The sequence below is a fragment of the Fusarium pseudograminearum genome, chromosome 3 (assembly GCF_000303195.2).
Source record: "Fusarium pseudograminearum CS3096 chromosome 3, whole genome shotgun sequence".
Taxonomy (NCBI): Eukaryota; Fungi; Ascomycota; class Sordariomycetes; order Hypocreales; family Nectriaceae; genus Fusarium; species Fusarium pseudograminearum.
Window position 1 is genome coordinate 4,479,596 of NC_031953.1, and position 23,940 is coordinate 4,503,535.

A 23,940-nucleotide genomic window follows, 5' to 3' on the forward strand; every position below is an offset into this window, starting at 1 on the left:
GTTGCGCGCATCCTTTTATCCCGGGTGCCTTGACTTGACTTTACTGAGGCGCCGGTCGCATTCAAACTATACATGGCACCGGCCATGTCGGCCTTTTCAGATGAAGAATCGCATACACGCGAACGTCAACATGGACACGACACCGACGATGTGGCTGTGCCCTCAAGTCCGCTCTTGGAGTCGAGATCAAGATCGCCAGTTGGATTGAGGGCCAGATTGGGCTTGAGTGGCGTCGCTCGAAGGACTGTGGGCTTTGCGCTGCTTCTATTAACGGTGTTCCTATGGACGATGTACAACTTTATCGCCAGTGTAAGAATCCTACCAACCTTGACTTGTATGCCGGCGCTAATGTATGTCTTTAGTACATATTCTCCGACGAAACTTACAATAAACCCTTCTTCGTCGTCTACCTCAACACCTCTGTATTCGCGATCTCCTTGATACCAAAGTTCTTCAACTACCTACGGAAGAATGGCTTCCGCGGACTACGACATGATGCGAACCAAGTCTGGATAGACTATAAGCATGGCACAAACTACACAAAATCCCTGCATCGAACCGAAGACGAGCAGGCCACCGAGCGCCTGATAGCGCAAGGCTATGGAAGCACCGATGCCGCCCCATTGAATGAGAAGCTGAGCTTCAAGGATACTGCTGTCCTGAGCTTCGAGTTCTGCATGCTTTGGTTCCTGGCCAACTACTTCTCATCCGCCTGCCTCGAACATACCAGCGTCGCGAGCGTAACAATTTTGACGTCGACAAGTAGCGTATGGACCCTTATTTTCTGCTCCCTATTCGGCATTGAGCGCTTCTCTGGTGCAAAGATAATGGGCGTGGCAGCTTCACTCGCAGGTGTCATTCTCATCTCGACGGTGGATTTGGCTGAGCAGGCCGATGAGAACAGGGGATCCTTCCCACACAAGTCGTCTACGCAGATTGCCCTAGGAGATGCAATGGCGCTTCTGAGTGCTGTCATCTACGGTCTCTACGTGACGGTTATGAAGCGCAAGGTCCCCAATGAGGATAAAGTCGATATGCAAATGTTCTTTGGGCTTGTGGGTGTTTTCAACGTGGTCCTTCTATGGCCGCTATTCTTCATCTTGCACTGGACGGGTATCGAGCCAGTAAGTTAGCATCTGTCCCTCAACGGTATTTTAACTAACCGTCTCAGTTTGAACTTCCACCAAGCAGCACAATCTGGGGTATCATTATCGTAAGTCACTTGCTCAGCCTCGTCGAGGTATATATGCTGACAAGAAACTAGTTCAACGCGGTATCATCCTTTATCAGCGATATTTCATGGGCCCTTGCCCTCCTCATGACAACGCCTTTGGTGGTGACAGTTGGTCTTTCCCTCACCATTCCGTTATCTCTGATTGGCGAGATTCTACAATATCAGCAATATTCAAGCTTCACCTACTGGGTCGGTGCTGCGGTGGTTTTTGTTTCATTTATCGTGGTTAGCAGAGAAAGCCATGATGAAGAGGATTTAAGACAGGAAAATGATCTTGAGAGATCGGTTGGGGTTGAACAAGTGTATGAATCATGATAGTAACGACATATGCATGATTTTATGGGCATTAGGGGCGTTTTGGTTGCTTTCAACAGCAAGTTGATACGTTGGTACGGACAGGCATGAGATGGGATATAGCCGGCGTTTCAACCGCACGACATTTATTGATTAGTCGAGCATTTACGAGGACAAGCATGTTTTCACATGAGATAACGAGTCAAAAAAGTTTAAATTATCTCGATTTCCCGATTCAGAGACTTTGATGAACAAATCATGATCGAGAAAGGGTCCTGAATCCGGTCCCGTGGTTCTGGACCCTGAAGTCCGTTCCTTTTATATCTCGATCTTGGACTGTAGTCAACGATCTGCCAAGATCGAACATATGTACAGCACAGACTGTCTTTTGCTTATGCAGCGGGGTTGACAGTCTCGCGGAGCCAGGGTAGCGTCGGGGAAGGGTAGGAAGAGCAGGGGTTAGTTGAAGCCGAACATGCAGTAGTAGCCAGTTTCCGGTGCACGTTTTTAGAAGTTGTTGAGGAATATGAGGCTTGTGAAAGTGAGTATCGTATCATGTCTCTGCATATTTCTTCTGCTGTTTTGTTTTGTTTGGGTAGAGGGCCTCAGATATGACACGATTTGCAATGACGTGGATGGTATTGCTTTTTTGACAGCTGAAAGACCCTTGACAATCATCAAAATATTGCCCTACAATGCATTTCTCTGGTCTTGAATCCATCCTGTATCCGGATCATGTCCCCTTATCATGGGTACGGAGCTGCTCCGTGGCATCTGCTTTGCTTTGTCTGACCCAGGGCTCTGGGGCCTCTCGGCGCTAAGCAGGCCCTGTCCTATATCTCTCTGAAGATGCCGCCACAGTTCGATTTCACGCCAAAAGCTCGATCATGACGTCTTTTTTAGTTGGTGGGGGAGCTTCTTTTTTCAGCAAAACGCTCCGGGTCATGGGTCCCCTTTGGCTGTTTGTCATGAGGGGGATCTGCGTTGCCCTTGAACCTCGATGTGGCGTATGACGGGAATCAGATATGTTTTCGCATTTTCTTGATGTGAATTAGCATTCATCTGTGGCTTGATAAGCAGACAATTGTGCTAGAAGACAGCCATTAGAGACAGACAAGATTGGGAGGAACGACTTGACTCAGCATCAAAAGCCTCTTGACCAATTTCTTGTCATAGAAACAAAAGAAAGTGCATTGCATGGACCCTTTTCTTCTTTCCTCATAGGGAGCTCCGCATCCATAACTAATTGACGTTGCCATTTCGCCTCTTGAATCTCATCTCATATCCATCTGCAGGGACCTTTTGGCCTAGACTTTGACCAAACTTGACCTTACCTCGATTCCTTTCTTCCTACACCACAACCCTACCTACAATACATTCACTTGACCTAATTTGATCTATCCATTTCAACTCGACGCAACCCTAATTCTTGCTGTCTTTAACCTGTTCTCATTCTTTTACTTAACTACGCCCTCGTCATCCTCTATATCCTATTATCCCACTACACTCTCAGCCAATTCGAGCACCATCACTCGGACCTTGAACATATCATCTCCAGCCCTCTCCAGTCCTACGCCCTGATCCTGGGGTGGCCCCAACTACCTGGGCCAACAGAACAGGGGAAATGACAGCGCTTCAACCCGATGTCCCACGACATCCTCAGCCCCGATCTCAACCTCAACTTGACCAACACGATCGTCCGTTAGCCGAATCTATTGCCATTGCTACAAGGTCGGTGCACGCCAAGCTTAACAAGCTTATTATCGCCCGCCTACCGCTTGCCTTGCCTCCTATTGCTGCCGATTCGTCTTCATACATCACTGGACTATTACATATTACGCCTATTTACATCACCTTTGAGACACTATGGCGAGATATAATCGAGTCAGGATCTCCTATAGATTGCGAAATTAACGTCGATGCACACTTTCCCGAAACCACGCCGACTGGACCAAGCAACACTCCCTTCTCAGAAATCGATGCTCACGAGTTCACGGACCGTAGCAGAATGCTGGCATTACTGCAACAACTTTATCTTCCAGGATTAATGCGATCTGATCGTCTCAAAGCGGACATTGCAAATTTGTCAGGGTGGTCAAATAGCACCGTTGAGGAGCAGCTACGCCTTGTTGAGCAGAATGGTCGACTGGGGGATTTTCTTCAGCACATAAAAAGAACGGTCCAAAATCGACCTCACGTACTATTGTCTTATTCCTACATCTTGTTCATGGCTCTTTTTGCCGGCGGTCGCTTTATCAGAGCTACTTTAGAATCCGCCGGAGACGAGTTCTGGGACCGATTACCTTCGCCGGTACTCCCATCTCTTGTGCCCTGCGAAGAAAACACACGGCGAACTAAGCGGGCCAGTGGTTTGTCCGACGAGCAGATTCCGCAGGATGACTTTCATCACCATGCAACTCACACGATGCCTCTGCGATTCTTCCACTTCCAGACTCCTGAAGATGGAGAAGATTTGAAACGCGAATTTAAGCGACGACTCGCCAGCATGGAGGGAGAATTGTCACCACGTGAGAAGCAAGATATCGTCCAAGAATCGATTTGTATCTTTGACAACATGACGCTTTTGGTTCAACAGCTTGACAGGCTCTGTGATGACCCGTCACGCGAAGGAAACGACAGTCCGACATCATCCTTACTTGACTTGGTCGATCAATTCCACCCTTTCCGCTCCCGTCTTAGAGACAGCGTGTCTATCGCCAAAGATAGAATTCAAAGATCTCCAAAACTATCACCAAACCGCACTAAATTAGCTTGGTCGATCTGGAAATACCACGGTACGGCTTCATCGCCTGTGGAGCCAGAGAGTGGAATCAAGATACCGATCGGTCATCCTGGTCTGCCCAACGGCGATACGTCAATCGAACTTTGTCCAGCTTTTTCGAAGTCTATGAGATTCGACAAGACCTTGCCACGACCGACGCGTTACCCCGCCAAGTCCACAGGGGAAGAACATGATTTGAATGAGTGTCTTCAGGTTGCTTCTAAGAAGCTCAACAGTATTGGCTTCATCAACTGGTTGATAATATTGACTGTCGGGGTTATTATCCTTGGAACATTATGTTCTGCACGGCACGGCCGCGATGTAACAATGGTGGAAGCATGAGGCATCAGAACTGCAATGCCCTGTCATGCATAGCGATTGCATTTTGTTTGGCGTTTTTACGGAGTTGAAGCATCAGGATACCCTTATTGGGAGAAACGCGTCTATATCTGGAGTTGGTTGGTTGCATTTTTATTACACGAACGAGCACACACACATATATGCGACTGTACTCGGTTCCCATTCACGCATATATACATTCTACAGAGAGCAACGATTACGACTTTAGATTACGAGATAGTACCCTATGACACGAAAGCTCATATGTTATTTGTTTGCAGAGAAACATGTCTTTGTTCCTATTCCGTGATTGCTACCTTGAATGCCGCTATTTGTGAAGGTCGCTTTAAATATTGTTTGGTGAAGCCTTTCAATGGCATGAGCGGCTTCACTAATATCTCTGCTATAATTAACGCGTGTGTTTGAAACACCCATTTCTGCATTGGGGGGTATCGTAAAATATCATGAAAAACAAACGCTGCCTGCTACCGCAAGATACCATTGTCTTGTCTCGTCTCGTCTCGTTTACTCATCATCTTCAACGTCCCAGTCGTCTCCCACGTCTGCCCAGCCTGCAAAGTATCGTTCGCCGCCAAAGTCGCCAACCTGTCTGAAATACCGTGCCCGGCCTTCGTCTTCTTGCCACTGGCGGACTACGGAATCGTCCGACGCGCTGACTAGCTTACCGTCGTAACTCCAGCTGACATTTGAAACTTCGCGGGTGTGGCCATGAATGAGGGGCGTACCGTTGCGGAAGATTGGGATAGTGGACGAGCTGGGCTCAGCGCCGGCGGCGGATGAAAATGAACGCGAGGGTGTAGGGGCGGCGGATCCGGGGGGATCCAAGAGGTGAGCACGCTGGGCGCAGGCTGAACGGAGGTAGCGCTCATCTGTAGGGAAGAGTACCACTGAAGACTCGGAGCTGCCAACGGCGAGGAGGTCGGATGAATGAGACAGGCTCTTATGCCGCATGCTGCACTTGACAAAGAACGTTCTCGCGGCGAAGGAATCGTGCTTGAAACCATATAGGGGACCTAGACCTTGGGAAGCAATAGGTCTTCGCTTGGTAGCGAGGTCTTTGAGTTCAGGAGCGTGACCGAGCATGAGGTGGGCCATGGAGTAAGCGTAGATGGTGTTGTCCTTGCATACTGCGTACATACGAGCGGCGTCACTACTGAGGGCCAGAGAGGTGATTCCGTATGAGCGCCAGGCGTGGTTGGAAGGTACGGCTGTGGAGGACAGGGGAATGCTCTTCTCCTGATGCCGACGGTTGATGTATCGCATGTCCCATAGCTTAACAACAGCCTCTGCTTCGGAGGCGGATAGTAGTAAATGTTCACGACCGGCGGGAAGCCATTGGATAGCAGTGACGGAAGCAACAGAAGTCTTGCCGTGAGCAGTACGTTCATGGGTGTTGTCAAGAGTGTTCACGGTAGATGCTTGTAACGGCGTGAGAGTCTCATCTCGCATAGTGACAGTTCGACGACCTGTCTCACTACAACCCACCGTCGAAAAGCTTCTGAGATTAGAGTATGGACATCGCAAATCCCACAAACGGATACGACCAGCCTTGTCCGAGGTGGTTAACACATTGCCGATGGACTGGCCCTGCTGCCAGGCAATTTGTCGAGTTGAACTGTAATGCCCATCAGACAGCCTGGCTGCCACGGTCTTGGTCGTCACATCCATTACCAAAGCTGCATCGCCAGTCGTGGCTGCAAGACGCATGTCGTCATTGGAAAAGTCCATGTCCCAGATGGCATTGTCGTGGACGGTATGGACGCCCAGATCTTTTTCCTCGTTTGGATCATCGTTTGCAGAAGTGTCGAAGAACCTAACGCAACCTTCTTCATCACCGACGGCCGTCACGGGAGCATTGTGAGCGCTTGCAAGACAGAAGGGGATGGAGCGACTGCCGCTAGGAGCGAGACACTCGTACGAATCGATGCAACGGCTGTGAAACCGTGCTGTTTCGGTTCGGGGATCGGATGCCAGCGTGTGAAGAAGTGGTTGGCCGCTTGAATATCCGAGTCCGTGTTCACGATTTAGCAATTGAGAGCCGAAGCCTCGGTTGGCGAATTTCCTGATGGGTCTGGGTGCGTAGTTGACTAGCTCCTAAAGTCATGATGTCAGTGACGCCAGCAGGATATGAGGGCATATCAACATACCTCATCGGGCTGAGGCTCTTCAGGAGCAATATCAGCAGTTTTGACGCCATTTCCCTTCTTAGGGGTTTTAGCAACTCCTCGGCTGGTCTTGAAGAAGCTGCTCTGTTGGGTTGTGAGTAAATGTTCGGTGCGAGTTGGACTACTGTTGGGGCTTACCAGAGTAGCTTTTCTACAGCTATCAAGGCTCTCCAGACTAGCTTGACTGCTGAAACTATCCGACGCCTTTAAGCCATTATTGTTGTTCAAGTTCGAAGAGCTTGAGCGAGTCAATCGAAGTGGTGGCATGTCATCCAGGTTCAAAGCTGGCCTCTTGAAATCACCCTCCGTCTCTGAAGCCTCGGGCTGGAGCTTCCTCTTCCGCGAGTCATCTTGAAACCTTTCCGTGGGAGATGATGGCAGGATATTGTCACTGAAAAGTGATTGAGGTGAGATGGGTTGCTGGTTAGTGTCGGCCTCATCCAAGCTGCCAAGAGCAGTCCTAAACTTTGGCAACGGCTGAGTCTGGACCTGCCTGGGTTGCCAGAATCGATTAAATCTCCTAGGCGTAATCGAAGGCGTTCCTTTTGGCCGTGACGATGATGAAGGTGTGGGAAAAGTATCGGGATCAAGAGAGGACATGGTGGGCAAAAGAGCCTTGAGAAGAAACCCGTCGAGGGTGGCTGGTAGACGTAAGTATAAGCGCTGAAAACGATTAGATGACAGAATATAGATAGTATGCACGACGACGATGAGCTATGATTAGATGTTTTGCAAGTGCATCAGGTTTTAGAACATGTCGTCGGCATTAAACATGATGAATAGAAGAAGAAAAAAGTCCAATACGGAGTAAGACCAGGTAGATGGCCCCAATTGTAGGTTCGGGTCGGTTGCCAGAGCAAAAGGCTGGGGTTGAGAGTGGAAGCGAAACCTAAGTGGATATTGACGCGGTAGTCGCGACGTAGAACGCCCATTTACACGCCTACGCTGCACGGACCGCGGTGTTTTCGCGTAGAGTACCTACTAAGTAGTTTTGTTGGAGAACAGAATGGAGGACAGCCACAATAACCGCCACATGGAAGTTGACATCATTTTTGGCTGTGGCGTACTGTTCAATGCAAGGGTCAAGCCAATGCTGTAATTGTGGCATTATTATTCCTGAAAACATGATTTTACCCAAGACATTCATACATGATAACTTTTCAGGGGCTATTGACGTGATGAGACAAGTTGAGTCATTCAAAAGGGAAAAGAAAAAGAAACAATGATTCACTTTAATTCCGGTACTTGCTGCTGGGCTTGGTTGCGATTGTGACGAGAGCCGCAAATTACTCCACTAACAGCGGGACATTCCCCAGAATACAGACGGGCTGCAAGGGTTCAAGGCGGTGGATGCTCTCAAAAATAGGTGCCCAAGTGCCTACCTACAACCTTGAGCATTATGCACAATAGCAGAATACAGCTATTATTGTTCGCAAGCAATAGGATACAGACATCTCTCAATAAAAACAATATTGCCAAATACAGCCTTGTACCAATAGTACAACATCAATCCAGCAAGATTCTCAGATATATAAAAGCCCCTATTTTTATCTCCCCTTCATTGGCACATCAAGCCCTGTCTTGGAATTCCAAAGCCGATGGCCCGTTCATCCTCACCGATAGCCACCAAAAAAGACCCAGAAAAAGCAACCCTGGAAGTCTAGGCCAATGGTGTCATCCCTCACCACAATCACTCACAAGTGACCTACACTACAGTAGTAGCAGCAGCAGTAGCAGAAGTGTCTTGTCTTGTCTTGTCCATCCTGTCCTCCTGTATCCGTAACACGCAATCAATCTCTTTACCCTTCATCTTTCCTTCCCCAAACAATTTTCTTCATTTACCCTTTATTCTAACTATCCCCTACTACACTTACACTTGTCATCCCTCTTGTTTTTTGCCCGGCAAGAGTAACTGTTTCGCACGCGCACAAGACGCAACCATGTGCCGTTTTCTGGTGAGTCCCCTATAACAATGGTCCCTTTTGCTTATCTGCGCCTCCGAAGCCGGATCCTGTGTCGCAGAACCTCAACGCTGACCTCGCAACTCGCCGTTTCTAGGTCTATAAAGGGAGCGACGATATTCTATTGTCAAAATTGATTCTCGATCCCACCCACTCAATTCTCAAGCAATCCTTTGATTCTAGACTGCGTCTCGTGAGTCACCCCCCACGCCCTGACCGATACTTAAAGCAACATCATATCTGACCCGTTGCGACGCTCTGTAGGATACGAGACGAGGTCAGAACAATGCAGATGGTTTCGGCATCGGCTTCTACACCGACCCCAAACTTGGCTCAGCGCCTTGCCTTTTCACATCGACCATTCCCGCATGGAACTGCACCAACTTGCAGCGCATCGCCTCCAAGACCGCATCCCACCTTATCTTTGGCCATGTCCGTGCCACAACTGAGGGCTCCCTAAGCGAAGACAACTGTCATCCTTTTACACATGGAAGCTTGATGTGGATGCATAATGGAGGACTCGGTGGATGGAAATACATCAAGCGACGCCTCGGTGAGCGTCTGGCCGACAAGTGGTACCTGGGCGTCAAGGGCGGCACCGACAGCGAATGGGCCTTTGCTCTCTTTCTCGATACCCTCGAGCGACTTGGTCACGACCCAAGCACTTGCCCCGAAACCGGGTTTGGTCCAACAATTCTTCGAGAAGCCGTGAAGCGTACCATCGCCCAGATCAATGAGATGACCGATGCGATCCCCGAGAGTATCCTGCAGAACGAAGATGTCGACACTCGAAGTTTGCTCAACTTTGCCGTTACCGATGGCCACAGCGTCATCTGCACTCGATACATTAGCAGTTCGAAGGATGAAGCCGCCAGCTTGTACTATTCCTCCGGGACGCAGTGGACGACACGCACCCAGTCTGCGGATGACAAGCAATATCAGATGGAGCGCAAGGATCGCGGTGCCGACATTGTGCTTGTCGCAAGTGAACCTTTGACATTTGAGAGAGGTATGCAAAATGCTCTGAATATTCAAACGGGGGATACTGACTAGAATCAGAAAACTGGGTCAATGTACCAACAAACTCCATCTTGACAATCCATAGACAGACCGTCATGGTCCATCCCATCATTGACAAGTACTACGAGCGGGATCCTCATCACGTCCGCTCCAGTGCCTTCGTCCAAGCGAAGGGTCTGACATCGAACGAGAAGAATCGAAGCGATGCTGCCAGCCCTGTAGGGCTTGATCGTCAACAACAAGATCTCGACGGCTACCGCAAGATGATGAGCGGCAACATCGGCTTCGGTCAATCGAGAAGTCTCAGCCCTGATGTTTGCCGCCAAACAAGAAAACCGGCACCAGTGGCAGCACCAGTCCCTGTACCTGAGTCGATTCCTGTTCCGCAACCAGCGCAGGTGACCCCACCAGCTGAGCAGAGCAACAAACCGACCCCGGCGCAGGGGAACATCAAGGTCAAAAGACGATCTGTCCAACTGGTGGATAGCAATCAAGGATCGAACGACTATGATCAAATCTCAGATACAGACGAGCCAGCGCGGGCAGATGTGCGTAACCCGAAGAAACTTTCACAGTATTTTCCCGAACTCACACTCGCCTCCCATGCGGGGTGAGGCGAAGAAGACAGAGGCATAAAGGGTTATGTATGAACGAAAACAAGGGGAAGAGGATAGAAAGCGGAGGTCAGTCAAAGCAAGTGCTTTGGGGCTTTATTGTATGCATGATTGGCCATTACACCGTCATTTTATGGATCGAGGCAAGGTGTTGAGGTGTGAAATTACTTGTATTCTAGATTGTCTGTTATTTGGAGAGATGACAGGTTCTTTTTTTTTTGACTATGGATACCCACGTATCATAACTACCTAAGCAACATTATCGTATCACGGGAACGAAAATGGGAATCGAAAGTTTATCTTATGACCTTAGTCTTGTCTCCTCCCTTCCCCCATTGCTCAGATCAAAGTTGACATGACACCAGAATTGCAGCGCCATGGCTTCTTCCGAATATCCATAGCCATGTCCCCTCGTCAATGTGAGGTCCTCATTCGTCCTCGCTCTTTCTCACGGCCAAATGCGCCACTAGAGTTCAACAACTGCCGAGCAGAAGCAGAAGGACTTTGGAGGCTTGATAGCAGGTAAATAACAGGCAGCAAGCGATAGGCAGTGGAGGCATAACAGGCAGAAGATAGTGCCAATGGCTTCAGCGGGCAACGACGCGCCCAAGTCTTGCCGTGAGAAAGCTTCATGTGGTGGCTACTTCTCAACGACAATACGATATTCGATGCAACTGATCACGGCCCGGAAAGGACGTTGGGCGAGTTGCAGCTTGAGATGCGTTTTGTTCTGCAGCGCCGTAAACTTTACTGCCTACTACCTACTAATCTTATTTTCACTTGGTTATCTTGAAGCTCTCCCCTCTTTTGCATCACAAGATATTTTACTTCTTCTTTTTGTCAACATCTCTATGAACGACTCAATAGGGTCGAGTCCAACATCATCTGATAAGCGCACTTCATCGATATGCCTTGTTTTATCGGCATCATCCAGTTCCTGCGGTGTCGGCACTGCCTGCTCTTCAAGCTCGGTTGTACTAACAACTGCGAAGAGCTCTGCCCTACCGAAAAGCAGGTTCCGCTCGTCGCTACGAACTACCTGTGGCTATGCGAAGACTGCCATGAAAGAAAGGCCAACGTTAATCTCGACGACCGATGCAACGAATGGGCAGATCTAATGACGGACATTCCCAAGGGTGATGCGCAGTTTCGCAGCATGATGGAAAATGCGATCCGTAGTCGCGAAAAGGCCGATGACGTAGCATGCGAAAGGTCACGAGTTCAGTGCAATGAAGAGATCCAGTGGGTCGCTGAATGGACACTCGAGTATGGGCTTATGCTCTACGATGTTTTGTTCAAGCAGATGTGGGACCCGCAACAGGCCGCTGAAAGGATACAGCAGTTGAGAGACTTGCGTGTGTGGGATCTCCTCGTCGTTAAAGATGCCTTGCGGAGTCCAAAGGTCCTTTTCGAAGAGCAGTGGAATGAAACGTACTGGTTCATCAGTGGTGAGTACGATAAACAGTGTTGTCAGAGCGATGTGACTGACCGACTTTACCAGACCAATTCGCTGAGCAATACTTGCTACGGAAGCAACAGCAAAAACCTCCTGCCCGGAAGAGGCCGCCGGTTCCTTTATTTCCTTGGAAGGACAATGAAGACGAGAGACAATCCAGAGAGAGCTCCATGAGTAGTCAAGGGCTGGATGCCGATGGAGATGTGACACTCACAGACGTCCAAGACGAGCCGGTACACACAAAACATGATTCTGCAACACCATCATCTCCTATAGAAGGAGACGGCCATCCCGTGACAGACGACACAGCCATGGACTAAAGCAAGCCATAACAGTCAGGAGAAAGGGCGCTTGTTGGATGGACTACAGAGTGCGATTAAAGCTCGTGTGAACTAGATTGGCCGAGTTACACAACACCAACACCATGGGATAGCGAGCTCAAACATCATTACGAGTACCGAGTATAGGAATCGAAACCATGTCTAGACTTTTACGTTACACATGTGATTGCGGGCGCAATTATTCAATACCATGACAAGTTGTATCTGTAGTTGTTTGCTTTACACCCCTCCGTCGTGTCGATGTTGTCTTGATCTACGCATGAACTAACGACCCCTGTGACAATCCTCACCCATCCCCGAGAAGCTACGCCTTGATTTGGACCTACCTCGTTGGGTAAAGCATTCCAGTCTCAAACTTGACAACATCGCCAGCCTCAGGTTCTAGTGCACACCCTCGTCGTCGCCCCTATCCCTCATCCCCATATCCACCGGCCTCGGTCCGCTACATTCAATATACAAACACCTCAGCACAGCCCGTACGATCCTTCCCCAATGATCCTGAAACTAGCATCATTAGCTAATATTCCTGCCCATGCGTCGTCCTTCTCACCGAAGCCCGGCATTCTCACATCCTTGCCCTGCAAATCTTCCAGCAAAATGGTTTGTTACATGCCGTGGCGTATGGGGCCCCCTTACTAGCTCCAGGAGGATACTGGGTCAGATATGTACAATACGTGTGGGCAGGGGATGAGATGAAAGGAACGTAGGATTTGTCTTGTGAAGACGTCAAAGGAAGACGTTGTCCAGCTGATTGGAGTGTTTGTTGCTTGTAGCCTTTGTTTCGTGGTTAGTATGAAACTTTTCCTTTTCTTTTTCACAGCTTAGTTACCTTCAGGTAAGAACAAACATGAGCCAATTGTCAATATCTCATCTGCAGATGTGGCACATGTACAATAGATTTGCGATCGCCACATAGGCCCGATGCATGTCTCGTAGTGACAGCATGCAGTAATACAATGGACAAGGCGGTATACGAAACTACATGCAACCCACCAACTAACAAACATAACTGATGTCGTCTACATGCCTAATAGCTACTACCGTAACTTGCATGGATGGTCCATCTCAGCTTCGCGCTAAGAAAGGAAAACATCCTTCATGTCGATCATATCCCCACACTCTGGATACCGTCGGTAAGAAAGAATCTGATAGACTAGAGTGGGCCACACACCACCAGTTTGACATGCTGCCTCTGTCTGAGTGTGTCTCAGAAAACTTCATTCGGCCAATCACTAACTTAACCGCGCTATCATCGTCAGTAGCAAGTTTTCTTATTCGGCCGGCTCCGCCAGGCACAAGGCTTGTTTTTGATCTACCTACATTCAACGGAGTGCTCCCGAGGTAGCGTCGTTGATACTGACATTGAGGGTGTCAAAGCTGTTTTGACCTTGCGGGTTTAGGAGTAGAAACCTGATTGCTGCTAACTTGCTAAGGAAGATGACTTTAGGAGGCTGAAAGCTAGAACTTCTACCGTAGTCTTAGTCCAGCCCTGCAACGTTTTGGAACAGCCACAATTTGCTCGTCCGTGGCCTTTGCAAGGGTTATCCTGCATGCAGCTCATTCTGTAGGAGGAAGGTCCTGTTCGCCTACGTATCCTTGTCCTGCTGGGGACGAGTCTTGGTTTCAACAACCATGATACTACTGTACTTGTTCGTCAAGGGAATAGTCTGTGGTCTAAGAATCTTCATTTCGGTTTCCTTGAACCGTCTTTTATTTTGCCATGTATCCAATAAACGCCAGTGCCAACCCTGATATGCTGAGCCCAGACGCCTTGCTCCCCTTCTAACGTAACCGTTCCGTATGCTGTTTGTTGCGTTGCTCTTCGTTACATAATACAATGATGATGCTAGCCTGTCCATCCTAACTTGAACTCCAAACTCAATCCCTAAGTAGCTCCGAATTCCACACACTTGACTCATCACCTTCATCTACCCCTACCCACGCACGCATGACAGCCCCCTTGTATGCCAAATCCCTGTCTCCCATCACCTCACCACGAAGTCAAACGCCTTCACATGTCAATCGCCGAGAATCCTTGCACATCAAAACATGATCCACTCCACCTCAACTCCGGGTCCTCCAATGCACTTTGTCCAGTTGAAAGGCCCGCGTTGATCCCCGGTCCTAGCCCCTAGTACTGACGCTTCATCTCCCGACCAATCTTGAGCCCATAGCTTCTCCAGTACCTCGAGAGCCGCTAGGTTGTTCATGTAACCAGAACGGAACATGATATCTCGGCACTTGGACCGCACCATGTTCTGTTGTAATTCGTTGACACACTCGCAGCCCGCCACGAAAAGGGGCCAGAGCAGAAACTTCTCGGCACTACTGCCAGTGTCCAAGCTCGTTGCGTAATAGACAACTTGGCTGACAAGGCTCTGAATGCTCTGATGCCCTGAAGGTAGCGACGGGCTCACAAGTCGCTCCGTGTATAGAAGCGCGGCGTAGCGAAACGCTTCGGAAAGTGACTCCAGATCTCGTAGTTGGCTCTGTGAGCAAGGTTCAGGCAGTGAAGCACTGACGCGAGATGCATCAAAGTTCCAGTTCTGAAGAGCCAGGCGTGCTTCCTTCCACTCATGCCAGAATAGCGAGCGATTCTCCTCGTACGACATGGCTTGTGCGCTCGTGGGTGTAGATAGATCATCGTTAAGTATCGTGCTGAATCGACTGTTGTTGAGAATACTTGTTTCTCCCGTCTGCTCCCCTGACACGTTGAACCGTGTAAGTGATTCTCGGCGAGCATGGCCCAGTGGAGAAATGTATGACGAAGGAGATAGCTCAGGCAACTCCTGGACTCTGGCCGGGGTCGATGTGTTTTGCACGGGGCGATTTTGCGACAACTGGTTCAGACGGCCCAGCTTGCTAATGGTTTTGAAAAGCTCGCGGTCACACCCCACCAGGTTCTCGGTTCCGATAGGTAAAAGCTGAATGTCTGGTATCCCATTGAACCCAGGATACACTTGAGCTTCGCGTTCGTTGATGCTCGCAGAAATGGCGTCAAAATAGGTGAATATCGCTTCCATCCAAGCAGAGTTGCTCGAGGCTGTAAGATATTGAGCTCGAAGGGCCAAGATCTTGCTAACACCAGCAAACTGGGTATGAAACTTGGCGATGCCGGACTCGACCATGCGGTAATGGCAAAGAAGGAGAATCGTGGCGAGTACTGAATCGTGGATTGCCTTGGTACGGTCGTTGAGCTGCTCGTTTAATAGGTGCACAGCCAAGTTACGGTGTTGGTATTCCTCGGCGAGGGACAGGTCGTCGGGCTGAGTGTCTGCCATGTCTTCGGCGGCATGTTTGTCAGCCATCAACTTCTCTGAAATTTCTCGAGTATCACGTCCGAGACTCAATTTCCTCTTCATGCGGAGATTGCAAGATGCAAGAGCACAAATAGCATGGCTCAGACTCTGGCTGTTTACAGCTAGTCGCAGAATATGGTCTCGAAAAGGGTTGTGTGGCCCGTCGATAAAGACCATTGAGGGACACATGATATTCTCGTAGTAATCCATGAAAAAGGGCATCTTGGAGATGAGGTCCTGGCTCACATGAACAGATTGGTTTTCGGAAGCGGTGGGCCATCCCGAGGGAGCAAAGTCCGAGTGATGAGATTTAACATCTTCCTCCTGCATCGTCGGAGAATGCCAGGAGATAGGCATAGAGCCGTAGCTGGCGCTATATGTATCGACTTCAGGCACGCCTGCGCACGTTAGAACCAAGGGATTCATTGGTTCCATCTGAGCTTACCGAATGAATCACAATCGCGGACAATCCTGTTACCCAGGTGCGAATCAAAGGTGTCGGTATGGGAGTGAAGACTTGAGCTCATCTCTGAAGGAGCGTGGGCAAGACTCGGACACGAGGTTGGAGCAAAGGTCCTTGCGTGCTCGACGTAAAGAGAGGAAGGAGGGCTCTGAGGGCCCGGGGAGCTTGTGCTTGTCGTATAGCTGTCGTACATGTAAGATGGGCTGTGAACGTAGGAAACATCATCTCTGGTGTAAGATTGGCTCATGGGTGATACATAACCCACGTCCGGGGTGAGGGGGTCAATGGATGATGAGAGGTTTTCGGTGACGAGAGGCATGGGAAACCGATGCATGTTGTGACTTGTCTCTTGTGCGGGAGAGTAGTTGATGTTGCCCCAGTTTCCTTGGTGATGCATGGGGGCTGCATGCTCAGGATGTGACATAGAAAGGTAGTCGTATCCTGCCATATTGAAAGGTGTCGTGGGAGCGGAAGCAACTTGGGTCACAGCAGGAATATCAATGGGACCTTGGCGCATTCTTCTCGTCTCATCCTCTGTTCCATGTGTAACAATGGAAGAGCTGGATCTTGAGGAAGCAGTTGAATGTTTTCTCGGCTCACGAGTAACAGGAGGAGCTTTGGCAATAGGCAAAGACAGGCCTCGGAGCTTGCCTCGACTAGCAACACCAACTCCCCAAGTAAGCTGTGTCTTATAACCGGAGCATTCACTGCCAACCTCGAGACATTGGGAGCAATATGGCCGTCTACGGTCACACTTGATGTTTTTCTTGGAACAAGAGAAACAGTCATCAGAGGCACCACCGGCAGGGGCACGTCTTCTGCGCTTTCGCACTGCTGAGGGATCCTTGACTGTAACAGTCGGCTGTGCCATAGCGGCTGTCATTTTTGTATAGGTTGAGGCGGTGAGGTGCAGGTGAGGTGAAGCAGGAAGTGTGTTTGTCGACTTTGGGTTGCAGAAGGTAGGCAGGTAGTCAAAATGTAAAAGCGAAAAGGTCGAGACGAGGTTGATGGTGGAGTTGAAGGGAAGTAAAGAGCTTGAATAAGGTAACTCAGAAGAGTAAAGTCGATGGGAAGTATTTAGAAATGGCGGGAGAACGATGTTAAAGTATACAAGAATGCCAGGAGCGATGTCTAGATATGAAAGTGGCGCTCTAGGATGGTATAAGGCAAGATGAAGGCCAAACTGAAGAGGCGAGGGGTGTCCGGAGCTTGGGGGAGGGTATTGCCCAGTACTTGAGAGTACTGGCAACAAGACCCTGAAGTTGTAACAGGGATCATGATGGGGGAGCGCGGCCTTTGGTGGGTGTAGGTTGTGGAAGAGGGTGTACAAATAAGACTGGACACTACAGGGAGTAGCGTGGGCAGCATGGATGTACCTACAGTAGATAGGCACATTCAGATCGAGCAGCGGGAGAGACGTCTGATGAGAGACGGGAGTGGAGAGAGGGTACTCTGTAATACGGGGGATGGATGGGATGGGGGCACCGTTAACATTGGCGCTGGCATCATCATCCCGATCCCAAGTCTAAGTAAGCGTACTTTTTTTTCCCACAGACCAAACTGCACCAACGCTGAAGATCAGCGGGGGGAAGACCCATGAATGCCATTTCGGCCGAGGTTGACGATAGACCGAGATAATACTGAGAAATGTAGGGGTTCCCCTTGCATCTCATTCATGGCTAGAAATAGTTTTAATTTCAGGCGACGAAACTCAGTGTCTGTCTTGGCTGGCGCAGTAGATGGTGGTGGTGGTGATGATGAGAAGCGTGGGACTCATGTCGCTGTTGTTTGGAGAAGGACGAAAATATGGAGAGGCAGACAGGTTTCACTCATCCAGTTGCCTGTACTACAGGTAGGAACAGTGCAAGTGCAGTACAGCAGGTAGAAGGAGGGGCGGGATCAAATTGCGTGGGCATGCTTGCCCTCTCTACCTTACTGCCATGTCATGCTCGCTACTGTACGAAATCGATGGCAAGTGCGACCAAACAAGTTACCTGTCTTGGATGCTACGTAAGATAAAGATAACGTGGATACCTGGTCTTGCATATGAAAATGTGAGCAGTCGCAAGTATTCTTCTATCTTTACCTCTACATAGTAGGTAGTAGGGGGGTACTTTTTGCCCCAGGAAGATGGGCTACCTGACCGGTCGTGTAAGTCCTTTCTCGTCCTGTCTTTGGGGTAAACACCCGCCTCAAGTCGTCGTGTGGAACCTCCGCCCATCGTTCGGCGGACTACGGGGTCTAAAGCCCCCCGGCTTCATCACCATCTACGGTTTAGTGGCCGTCGGTATAGCGCTGTGAAGCACCCCTAGTCCCTAAAACTGCCCTGCCCGTTCCCACATTGTCTGGGGGTTTCTGATTCGGCGAGTTCGGTTCGTTGGTCAAGTCAAAATCAAATCAAATCAAACTCCCTGCTGGAGCGATGGAGGTCTCGCTCGCTCTCTTCCGCTCCTAACCCCTCCAGGCTCTTGTTTAGGATCTTTGCCGTGCAGATTCATCGTCTCGGAACACGGGTTCATCAAGGGATATAAGCTTGCCTCGTTCTGTAATGACGGACAGAAGCAAGCTTGCACAAGGCTACCTAAGGACAAGGTTGAAAATCTAGGCCCATTTCGGGTAGGAGTGCAGCGAATGCCAAGTCGGGGACGATTTCACAAATGGAATAGAGCCTCAAAGCATAAAATCCGCCGGTTATAAACTCATAACTGCGTGAATATCCAAGATTTGCAAGATAAACCCAGGCCAAGTTATGTGGTGAGAGAGCGGAACTTTTGCTTTCTCGGATTGATGTGAAATGAAATGTGCGCAAAGACTCATATGAATAGCATCTAACTGCAAAACCTGACCATCTAATTAGTATCTCTGGTGGAGGTTCGTGTAAAGTCCTAAGCCCTTGGAATTCCGCGCCTCCTATGACGCCACCTAGGTGTTGACGGATATTGCAGACCTCATCTCGGAAACCGGTACGACAACGGTATGTAACCGAGCCACCTGAGGCTTGGTTCAAGGCTCTCAACTCTAACAAGAGCTTTGTCCCAGATCAGGCCTATGCTTCCTCTCCAGATAGTGGTGGCATATGACAGTCGGTTTGAGGCTAAGATCAAGAAGGAATCTTCATACTTGTACCGACGCCCTACATAGCCTGGCGCGTGAATAGTTTGACGCTATGAAGAAAAATTGCAAAAGATTCGAACTCAGGGGAAGGAAGCTTTTGCTTGTATTGATTCTCTACATCTCAATTTTTCCCTGACCGTCTTTCCAGAATGTCATCGTGGACTGTAGACTAAAGCTGCCGTGTTTTGTGGAAAGTGTCCCGGAAACGCCGACGACGCTGAAATCGATTGCCCAACAAGAGTTTTTTTTTAGTTTTTTTCAAGCTACCACACGATCCATCACTATCAACGTTGTACAGGTCGGGTACTGGGCGGTCGTCGATCATAGAGTTTCGACATCTGCAGGTTCGCGCGGTTCCTGGCAACGGCGAGATAAGATATCCGTTATCATATCCGTAATGGAAACAAAAGATCTTTCATTGCGTGCGAGCTATCTTGAGAACAAAAGAGCCAAGCTATTGCCAGGACCAGGACAAGGACCAGGACCAGACAAGGACACCTGCATCAAGACATGCTGGAACCATGTCGAGGACCAGGGTAACAAAACCGCCGCCGGGTGCACCTTAAAATCATCCGCTGCAGTTGTCCATAGGCGCTAAAGCGATCCACTCCCAGGGTCATTCAGGTCCTTTTGCAACCTGATAACCCAATCAGGGCCGCTCCTCCCTCCATTTCTCACTACCGTACCTTCTTCATATCCACCCAGAACAACCTCATCCACTCCTCGTGCATCCATTATCAACAGTAGAGCAAATCTCCCCGCCTCTTAAAAGCAAAAGGGCCAAGCAGCCTGGGGTTGCCAAGCTCACGATCATCCATGTCATGCCTCTTTGCTTGATTGTTTATTACTTGCTGGCAACCTACCTGCCTACCTACCTAGCTAGCTAAGCTACCGCTCTCGGTGGAGCGCACACTACAGAGGAGCATAGCTCCGTCACGTCAATCGCCAGAGCACCTCGGTTCTGGCTCATTTACAAGTGATTGCAACATTGAATCTAAATTTATGCGAACCGTGCTGTGACAGCATGGGCAACTCAACTAAGATCAGGGGTATATTACAAGACCTCAACGCATGTGCCAACGTTCATATTCGGCAACAGCGCCGCCTTGTGCTCAACGGAATCAGACTCAGAAATAGATCCAGAGTCTGAACCCACGTTCTCTTGCTGGGTTGGCGACGTCGAACCTCAACACCAGTATCCGCTCCCTCTCGTTGAATACATACAATGCTCCGCGTCTGCCGGCTGCCGCCCGTTCACTTTGGCCCTGTCTTGCATATCTGCAATTGGGCTGGCAGCCCGATGCCAACCTTGCAAAAAGGGCAGTGGAACCAACGAATATCTCACCCCGCAGGATCATACGCAGGACAACCGCGCACAGCACATGGCTTGTCGTGGTCTGGAATAGCCTAAGGAGGCAGGGCTGATTGCCCCCATGCTGTAGCGCAATTGCGGCCTTCTTGACTGGTTGCTAGACAATCACAGTTGTGTAGCAAACAGACTTGGTATCAACTGTTCCAAAAACAGACCCACGTCATGTTCATCTCGGCCAAAAGCAAAAAGATAAAAAGTCGAATAACGGCAATATTGCGGCCACAGCTCTGCGATACAAACTAGCGGCAGCGGATAGTTCCCTACTGGAACAATTCACAACAACATGGGCTCAATTGCCTAGTCACCGTGGCGGCGCCTCATAAACAGAATGGCTTTGCTGGAGCTTCTATGCATTCTTCCACCAGGCTTCTTCGGCCATGTCACACAGGTTAGGCTGCCTCTAACTTCAACCGTCTTGGACCATGCACTCAATAGCCTTGGATGGTCCCCCCCACTTGACCCCCTCAAGTTGCGCCCGTCCACTTACATCATTTATCGACACAACGTCTCGGACTATTCAATGGTTGCGCCAGCCTGTTTACTGGACCTCAGCAGAATCCCCGTAGCAGTCTGAAGCTGTGACACGATGATACTGCAACTTACGGACAGAGGCCGAGGACAAGAAAAATAAGTTCACAGCCCTGGTGTCGGCTAAAATGCCTGAAAATCCATGGATATCATCAATAAAACAACAGCAAAGAGACCAAAAACACAGTACGTCTTCCTCTTTTTCAGGTCAATATTTAAGGACTGCTAACCCTTTCCATTTCAAATAGTGTCAGTTTTCCAAGATTTCTTCGAAACTATTCTTGCAAGAGTGTGGCTGCTTGCACGCGAGAAATGGATGTTACCCTCGCACTGAGAGCCGACGGCCACACCTTTGCACGCCGCTCTCGTCATCTGGAACCACTTCAACACCATCACGCACAGTACTGTTTTCAGCCATTTGCAACGATTGCCATCGTTCCACTGTGCCATAAACTTCAGCAAGAACCTTCCACTCTAAATGGCTTCTAGTGCCTAGAGCAATCAACATCGCATGCTCTAGCTGTGTTGTCATACCACCTTGAACTTCTCGATGCCCTGCGCTAGTAATCTTGAAGAGTGGTGTATGGCCGTTACCACATTCAAATGTGCTTCATGCATGTGCGCAAATTCGACGAGGCAACCCTCCTTGGAATTGGAAGCTTTGGACGTTGCAGCCACACTTCTAGAACATAAACATCCCACCGACGTTATCACCCTTCTGGCGATAGTTCACTCAATTACAGGGGGGTTTATCAGAGGCTTTTTTGTTAACGCCTTGACTAATTGAGGCTATCCCCTGACTGATGGTAACACATCACACAGCAAGGGATACATACGCATATCTTTGCTTACATATTTCTGTCAGTTCACCAGCTCGGTGGTGTAGACGTTGCAACAGTCAAGTGTCGTATCCGTTTCTTATCGGCTTACAATGCAATATAGCTCCATTACGAGCCGTGATCGACATCAACTCGAGTTTTCTATCTTTAGGATCATAGCTGGCCTCGGTACTGGGCAAACTTAATTCAACGTTGCTCACAAGTGTCGGCCGGTCCCGAGAGAAGACCAATCTCATACACACTTTATCAAGAACCGATAAGGCAATGATCAACTTGCGCCGGTCAACGTAGGGGGCTGCAGTCAAGGACAGCTGCAGGCAGAGTTCCATCGGTGTCTATATGTATGAGAGTACCGATCCTTCGGTCAGGGATTGGGATAAAATGGCCACTAAACCGGGATCATCCCGACGGTCAGGAGCGCACTACTCGCATTTTAGCCTCTAAAGATTGAAGGAAATTTTGAGAGATGGGATGAACCAACTGAAGATTATCTTACGTGTTTCATTATCACAAACACAAGTCACGGATTAGGTGCATGAACGCTTCCAGGCTGGCAGCAAAGGCTCTCTCATCACTGTCTCAAAAAGTTTCAGAAGATCGGAGCCGAGAGCAAGCAGCAATCCCTTTCCAATTCGACCCCTAACGCTTATCCTGGCCTATGAGGAACCCCGAGGTCGATGGGAAGAAACGATATAACGGAGAATCGTCGCAAACGTCGATGCGGCCGACCCATTTTCCTCACCGACAATGCTAGGCGAAACTCTTATCTTTGTCTAACAAGAGCCAAGATTCACGGGACTTGTACTTAAAGTCACCATGTGGGCTATCTCATACTCGATATGCAGAATCAGGGTCGGCCATCAAACATGATTTTGCGGAGCTTAACAACGGCTTGTCGTCGAACCGGTAGCCAGGCGCCCTTGCTCGGAAACACCTGGTGACTGCAATGGCTGTTGCAACGAAACCATCGCAACGTGGTTAGCACGGCTACAATGTCTGAAAGGCTTCAATGACCGAATGCCGCGACCTGGAGACGACTACCGGCACCGCTTGTCTGAAAGCATTCAGTTAACACACAAGCTAACAAGGTAGTCAATCCAAAGTATCGACAGGGGCATGCTGCGGGGTGGACAAGGGTTCACCTCTGCAGCCATTCCGAATCAGACATGGGTTTCGTCTAGCCGCACTCGCTAAGCAACAAATCGTGTGTTAGAAGGCCCGAACGATGCTGCGTAGAAGCTAGGCCCTAGGGTCTAAGCCTCATACTTTACAAAAAGTCCTCTGTTAGCTCCCTTCCTGCAGTCCCAATCTCTTCCACAGGGACAAGGGGGCGCCTAGAATCAACAACCACCTGTTGTCAGTGAGGCATATCCATACCAATCAGGTCTCTGTCGTCAACATCCCCTGTACCCTGCTCATCAACCTTATTCCCCCATAATACGCTCTTGTTATTGGTCAGGGTGCGATTGATGAACACCTCGTTCTTGGTCACTGGAAAATTAAGAACCAAGCGCTGTGTCGCGAAAATTAGACGACATGAGCACCTGTGATCGTGTCAAAGCTATGGCCATAGTCACATCTTATTCTACTAGTGTCCTCGCCTGGAGAACAAGGTTTTCGACTCCAGTGACTACCTCTGTACAGTTTTTGTGTTCTGGCCGTCCACGAATATCTTGGGCAGGGCATCGGCATTGCCTGGTCATTCACGAGTGCTACCCGACGTATCGACAGACTTTAAGGAGAGAACATTGGTCAAATTGCTCGTTATGCAGGGTGCGAGATGCTCCAGAACTGTACTGTCTCTGTCCGCAGAAATCAATCAACTTGGCTGTTTAATCCTGGCTCTTCATTCGTACAACTGTCGCCATTCCTTTTACCAATACCCGAGACACAAATGTCCGACAGGTGGCTTTCATAGTTCCCCCAATTGGCATCTCAGTTCGAAAGACTTGCATATGACTCTTGCTTAAGCGATTTTTCCAATGTCTCCTTAACGCGGCTATTCCACTTGACTTATGAGGAGTCGGTCTGCTTCCCTATCAACTGCGTGCATCTCGTCGTTTGTCTTTTTCTGCATCGAACCAAGGATTATACTATC

The 23,940-nt window shown here is 49.3% G+C and overlaps 8 protein-coding genes across 8 annotated transcripts, besides 1 other annotated feature; 6 read left to right on the top strand and 2 right to left on the bottom strand.

Moving 5' to 3' along the window:
- Positions 1-6: part of a microsatellite that runs on past the window's edge.
- A 78-nt stretch (positions 7-84) lies between these two features.
- FPSE_00906 (uncharacterized protein) lies at positions 85-1,549 on the top strand (the record flags this gene model as incomplete). The annotated part of the gene is made up of 4 exons (XM_009254026.1): positions 85-309; positions 363-1,124; positions 1,172-1,213; positions 1,265-1,549. The coding sequence occupies 4 exons, from the start codon at positions 85-87 to the stop codon at positions 1,547-1,549; spliced, it is 1,314 nt and encodes a 437-aa protein (XP_009252301.1).
- Positions 1,550-3,152: 1,603 nt separating this feature from the next.
- Positions 3,153-4,652, top strand: FPSE_00907 (uncharacterized protein; the record flags this gene model as incomplete). The annotated part of the gene is made up of 1 exon (XM_009254027.1): positions 3,153-4,652. One exon carries the CDS (start codon positions 3,153-3,155, stop codon positions 4,650-4,652), a length of 1,500 nt encoding a protein of 499 aa, XP_009252302.1.
- A 522-nt stretch (positions 4,653-5,174) lies between these two features.
- Positions 5,175-7,435, bottom strand: FPSE_00908 (uncharacterized protein; the record flags this gene model as incomplete). Its single annotated transcript, XM_009254028.1, has 3 exons — positions 5,175-6,764; positions 6,818-6,919; positions 6,974-7,435. 3 exons carry the CDS (start codon positions 7,433-7,435, stop codon positions 5,175-5,177), a joined length of 2,154 nt encoding a protein of 717 aa, XP_009252303.1.
- A 1,340-nt stretch (positions 7,436-8,775) lies between these two features.
- Positions 8,776-10,430, top strand: FPSE_00909 (uncharacterized protein; the record flags this gene model as incomplete). Its single annotated transcript, XM_009254029.1, has 3 exons — positions 8,776-8,790; positions 9,061-9,805; positions 9,856-10,430. 3 exons carry the CDS (start codon positions 8,776-8,778, stop codon positions 10,428-10,430), a joined length of 1,335 nt encoding a protein of 444 aa, XP_009252304.1.
- Positions 10,431-11,337: 907 nt separating this feature from the next.
- Positions 11,338-12,206, top strand: FPSE_00910 (uncharacterized protein; the record flags this gene model as incomplete). Its single annotated transcript, XM_009254030.1, has 2 exons — positions 11,338-11,878; positions 11,932-12,206. The coding sequence occupies 2 exons, from the start codon at positions 11,338-11,340 to the stop codon at positions 12,204-12,206; spliced, it is 816 nt and encodes a 271-aa protein (XP_009252305.1).
- Positions 12,207-14,269: 2,063 nt separating this feature from the next.
- FPSE_00911 (uncharacterized protein) lies at positions 14,270-16,872 on the bottom strand (the record flags this gene model as incomplete). Its single annotated transcript, XM_009254031.1, has 2 exons — positions 14,270-15,924; positions 15,972-16,872. The coding sequence occupies 2 exons, from the start codon at positions 16,870-16,872 to the stop codon at positions 14,270-14,272; spliced, it is 2,556 nt and encodes an 851-aa protein (XP_009252306.1).
- A 1,911-nt stretch (positions 16,873-18,783) lies between these two features.
- On the top strand, positions 18,784-19,130 carry FPSE_00912 (uncharacterized protein; the record flags this gene model as incomplete). Its single annotated transcript, XM_009254032.1, has 4 exons — positions 18,784-18,790; positions 18,847-18,860; positions 18,916-18,963; positions 19,053-19,130. The coding sequence occupies 4 exons, from the start codon at positions 18,784-18,786 to the stop codon at positions 19,128-19,130; spliced, it is 147 nt and encodes a 48-aa protein (XP_009252307.1).
- Positions 19,131-21,131: 2,001 nt separating this feature from the next.
- On the top strand, positions 21,132-21,337 carry FPSE_00913 (uncharacterized protein; the record flags this gene model as incomplete). Its single annotated transcript, XM_009254033.1, has 2 exons — positions 21,132-21,189; positions 21,252-21,337. The coding sequence occupies 2 exons, from the start codon at positions 21,132-21,134 to the stop codon at positions 21,335-21,337; spliced, it is 144 nt and encodes a 47-aa protein (XP_009252308.1).
- Between the last annotated feature and the right edge of the window lie 2,603 nt (positions 21,338-23,940).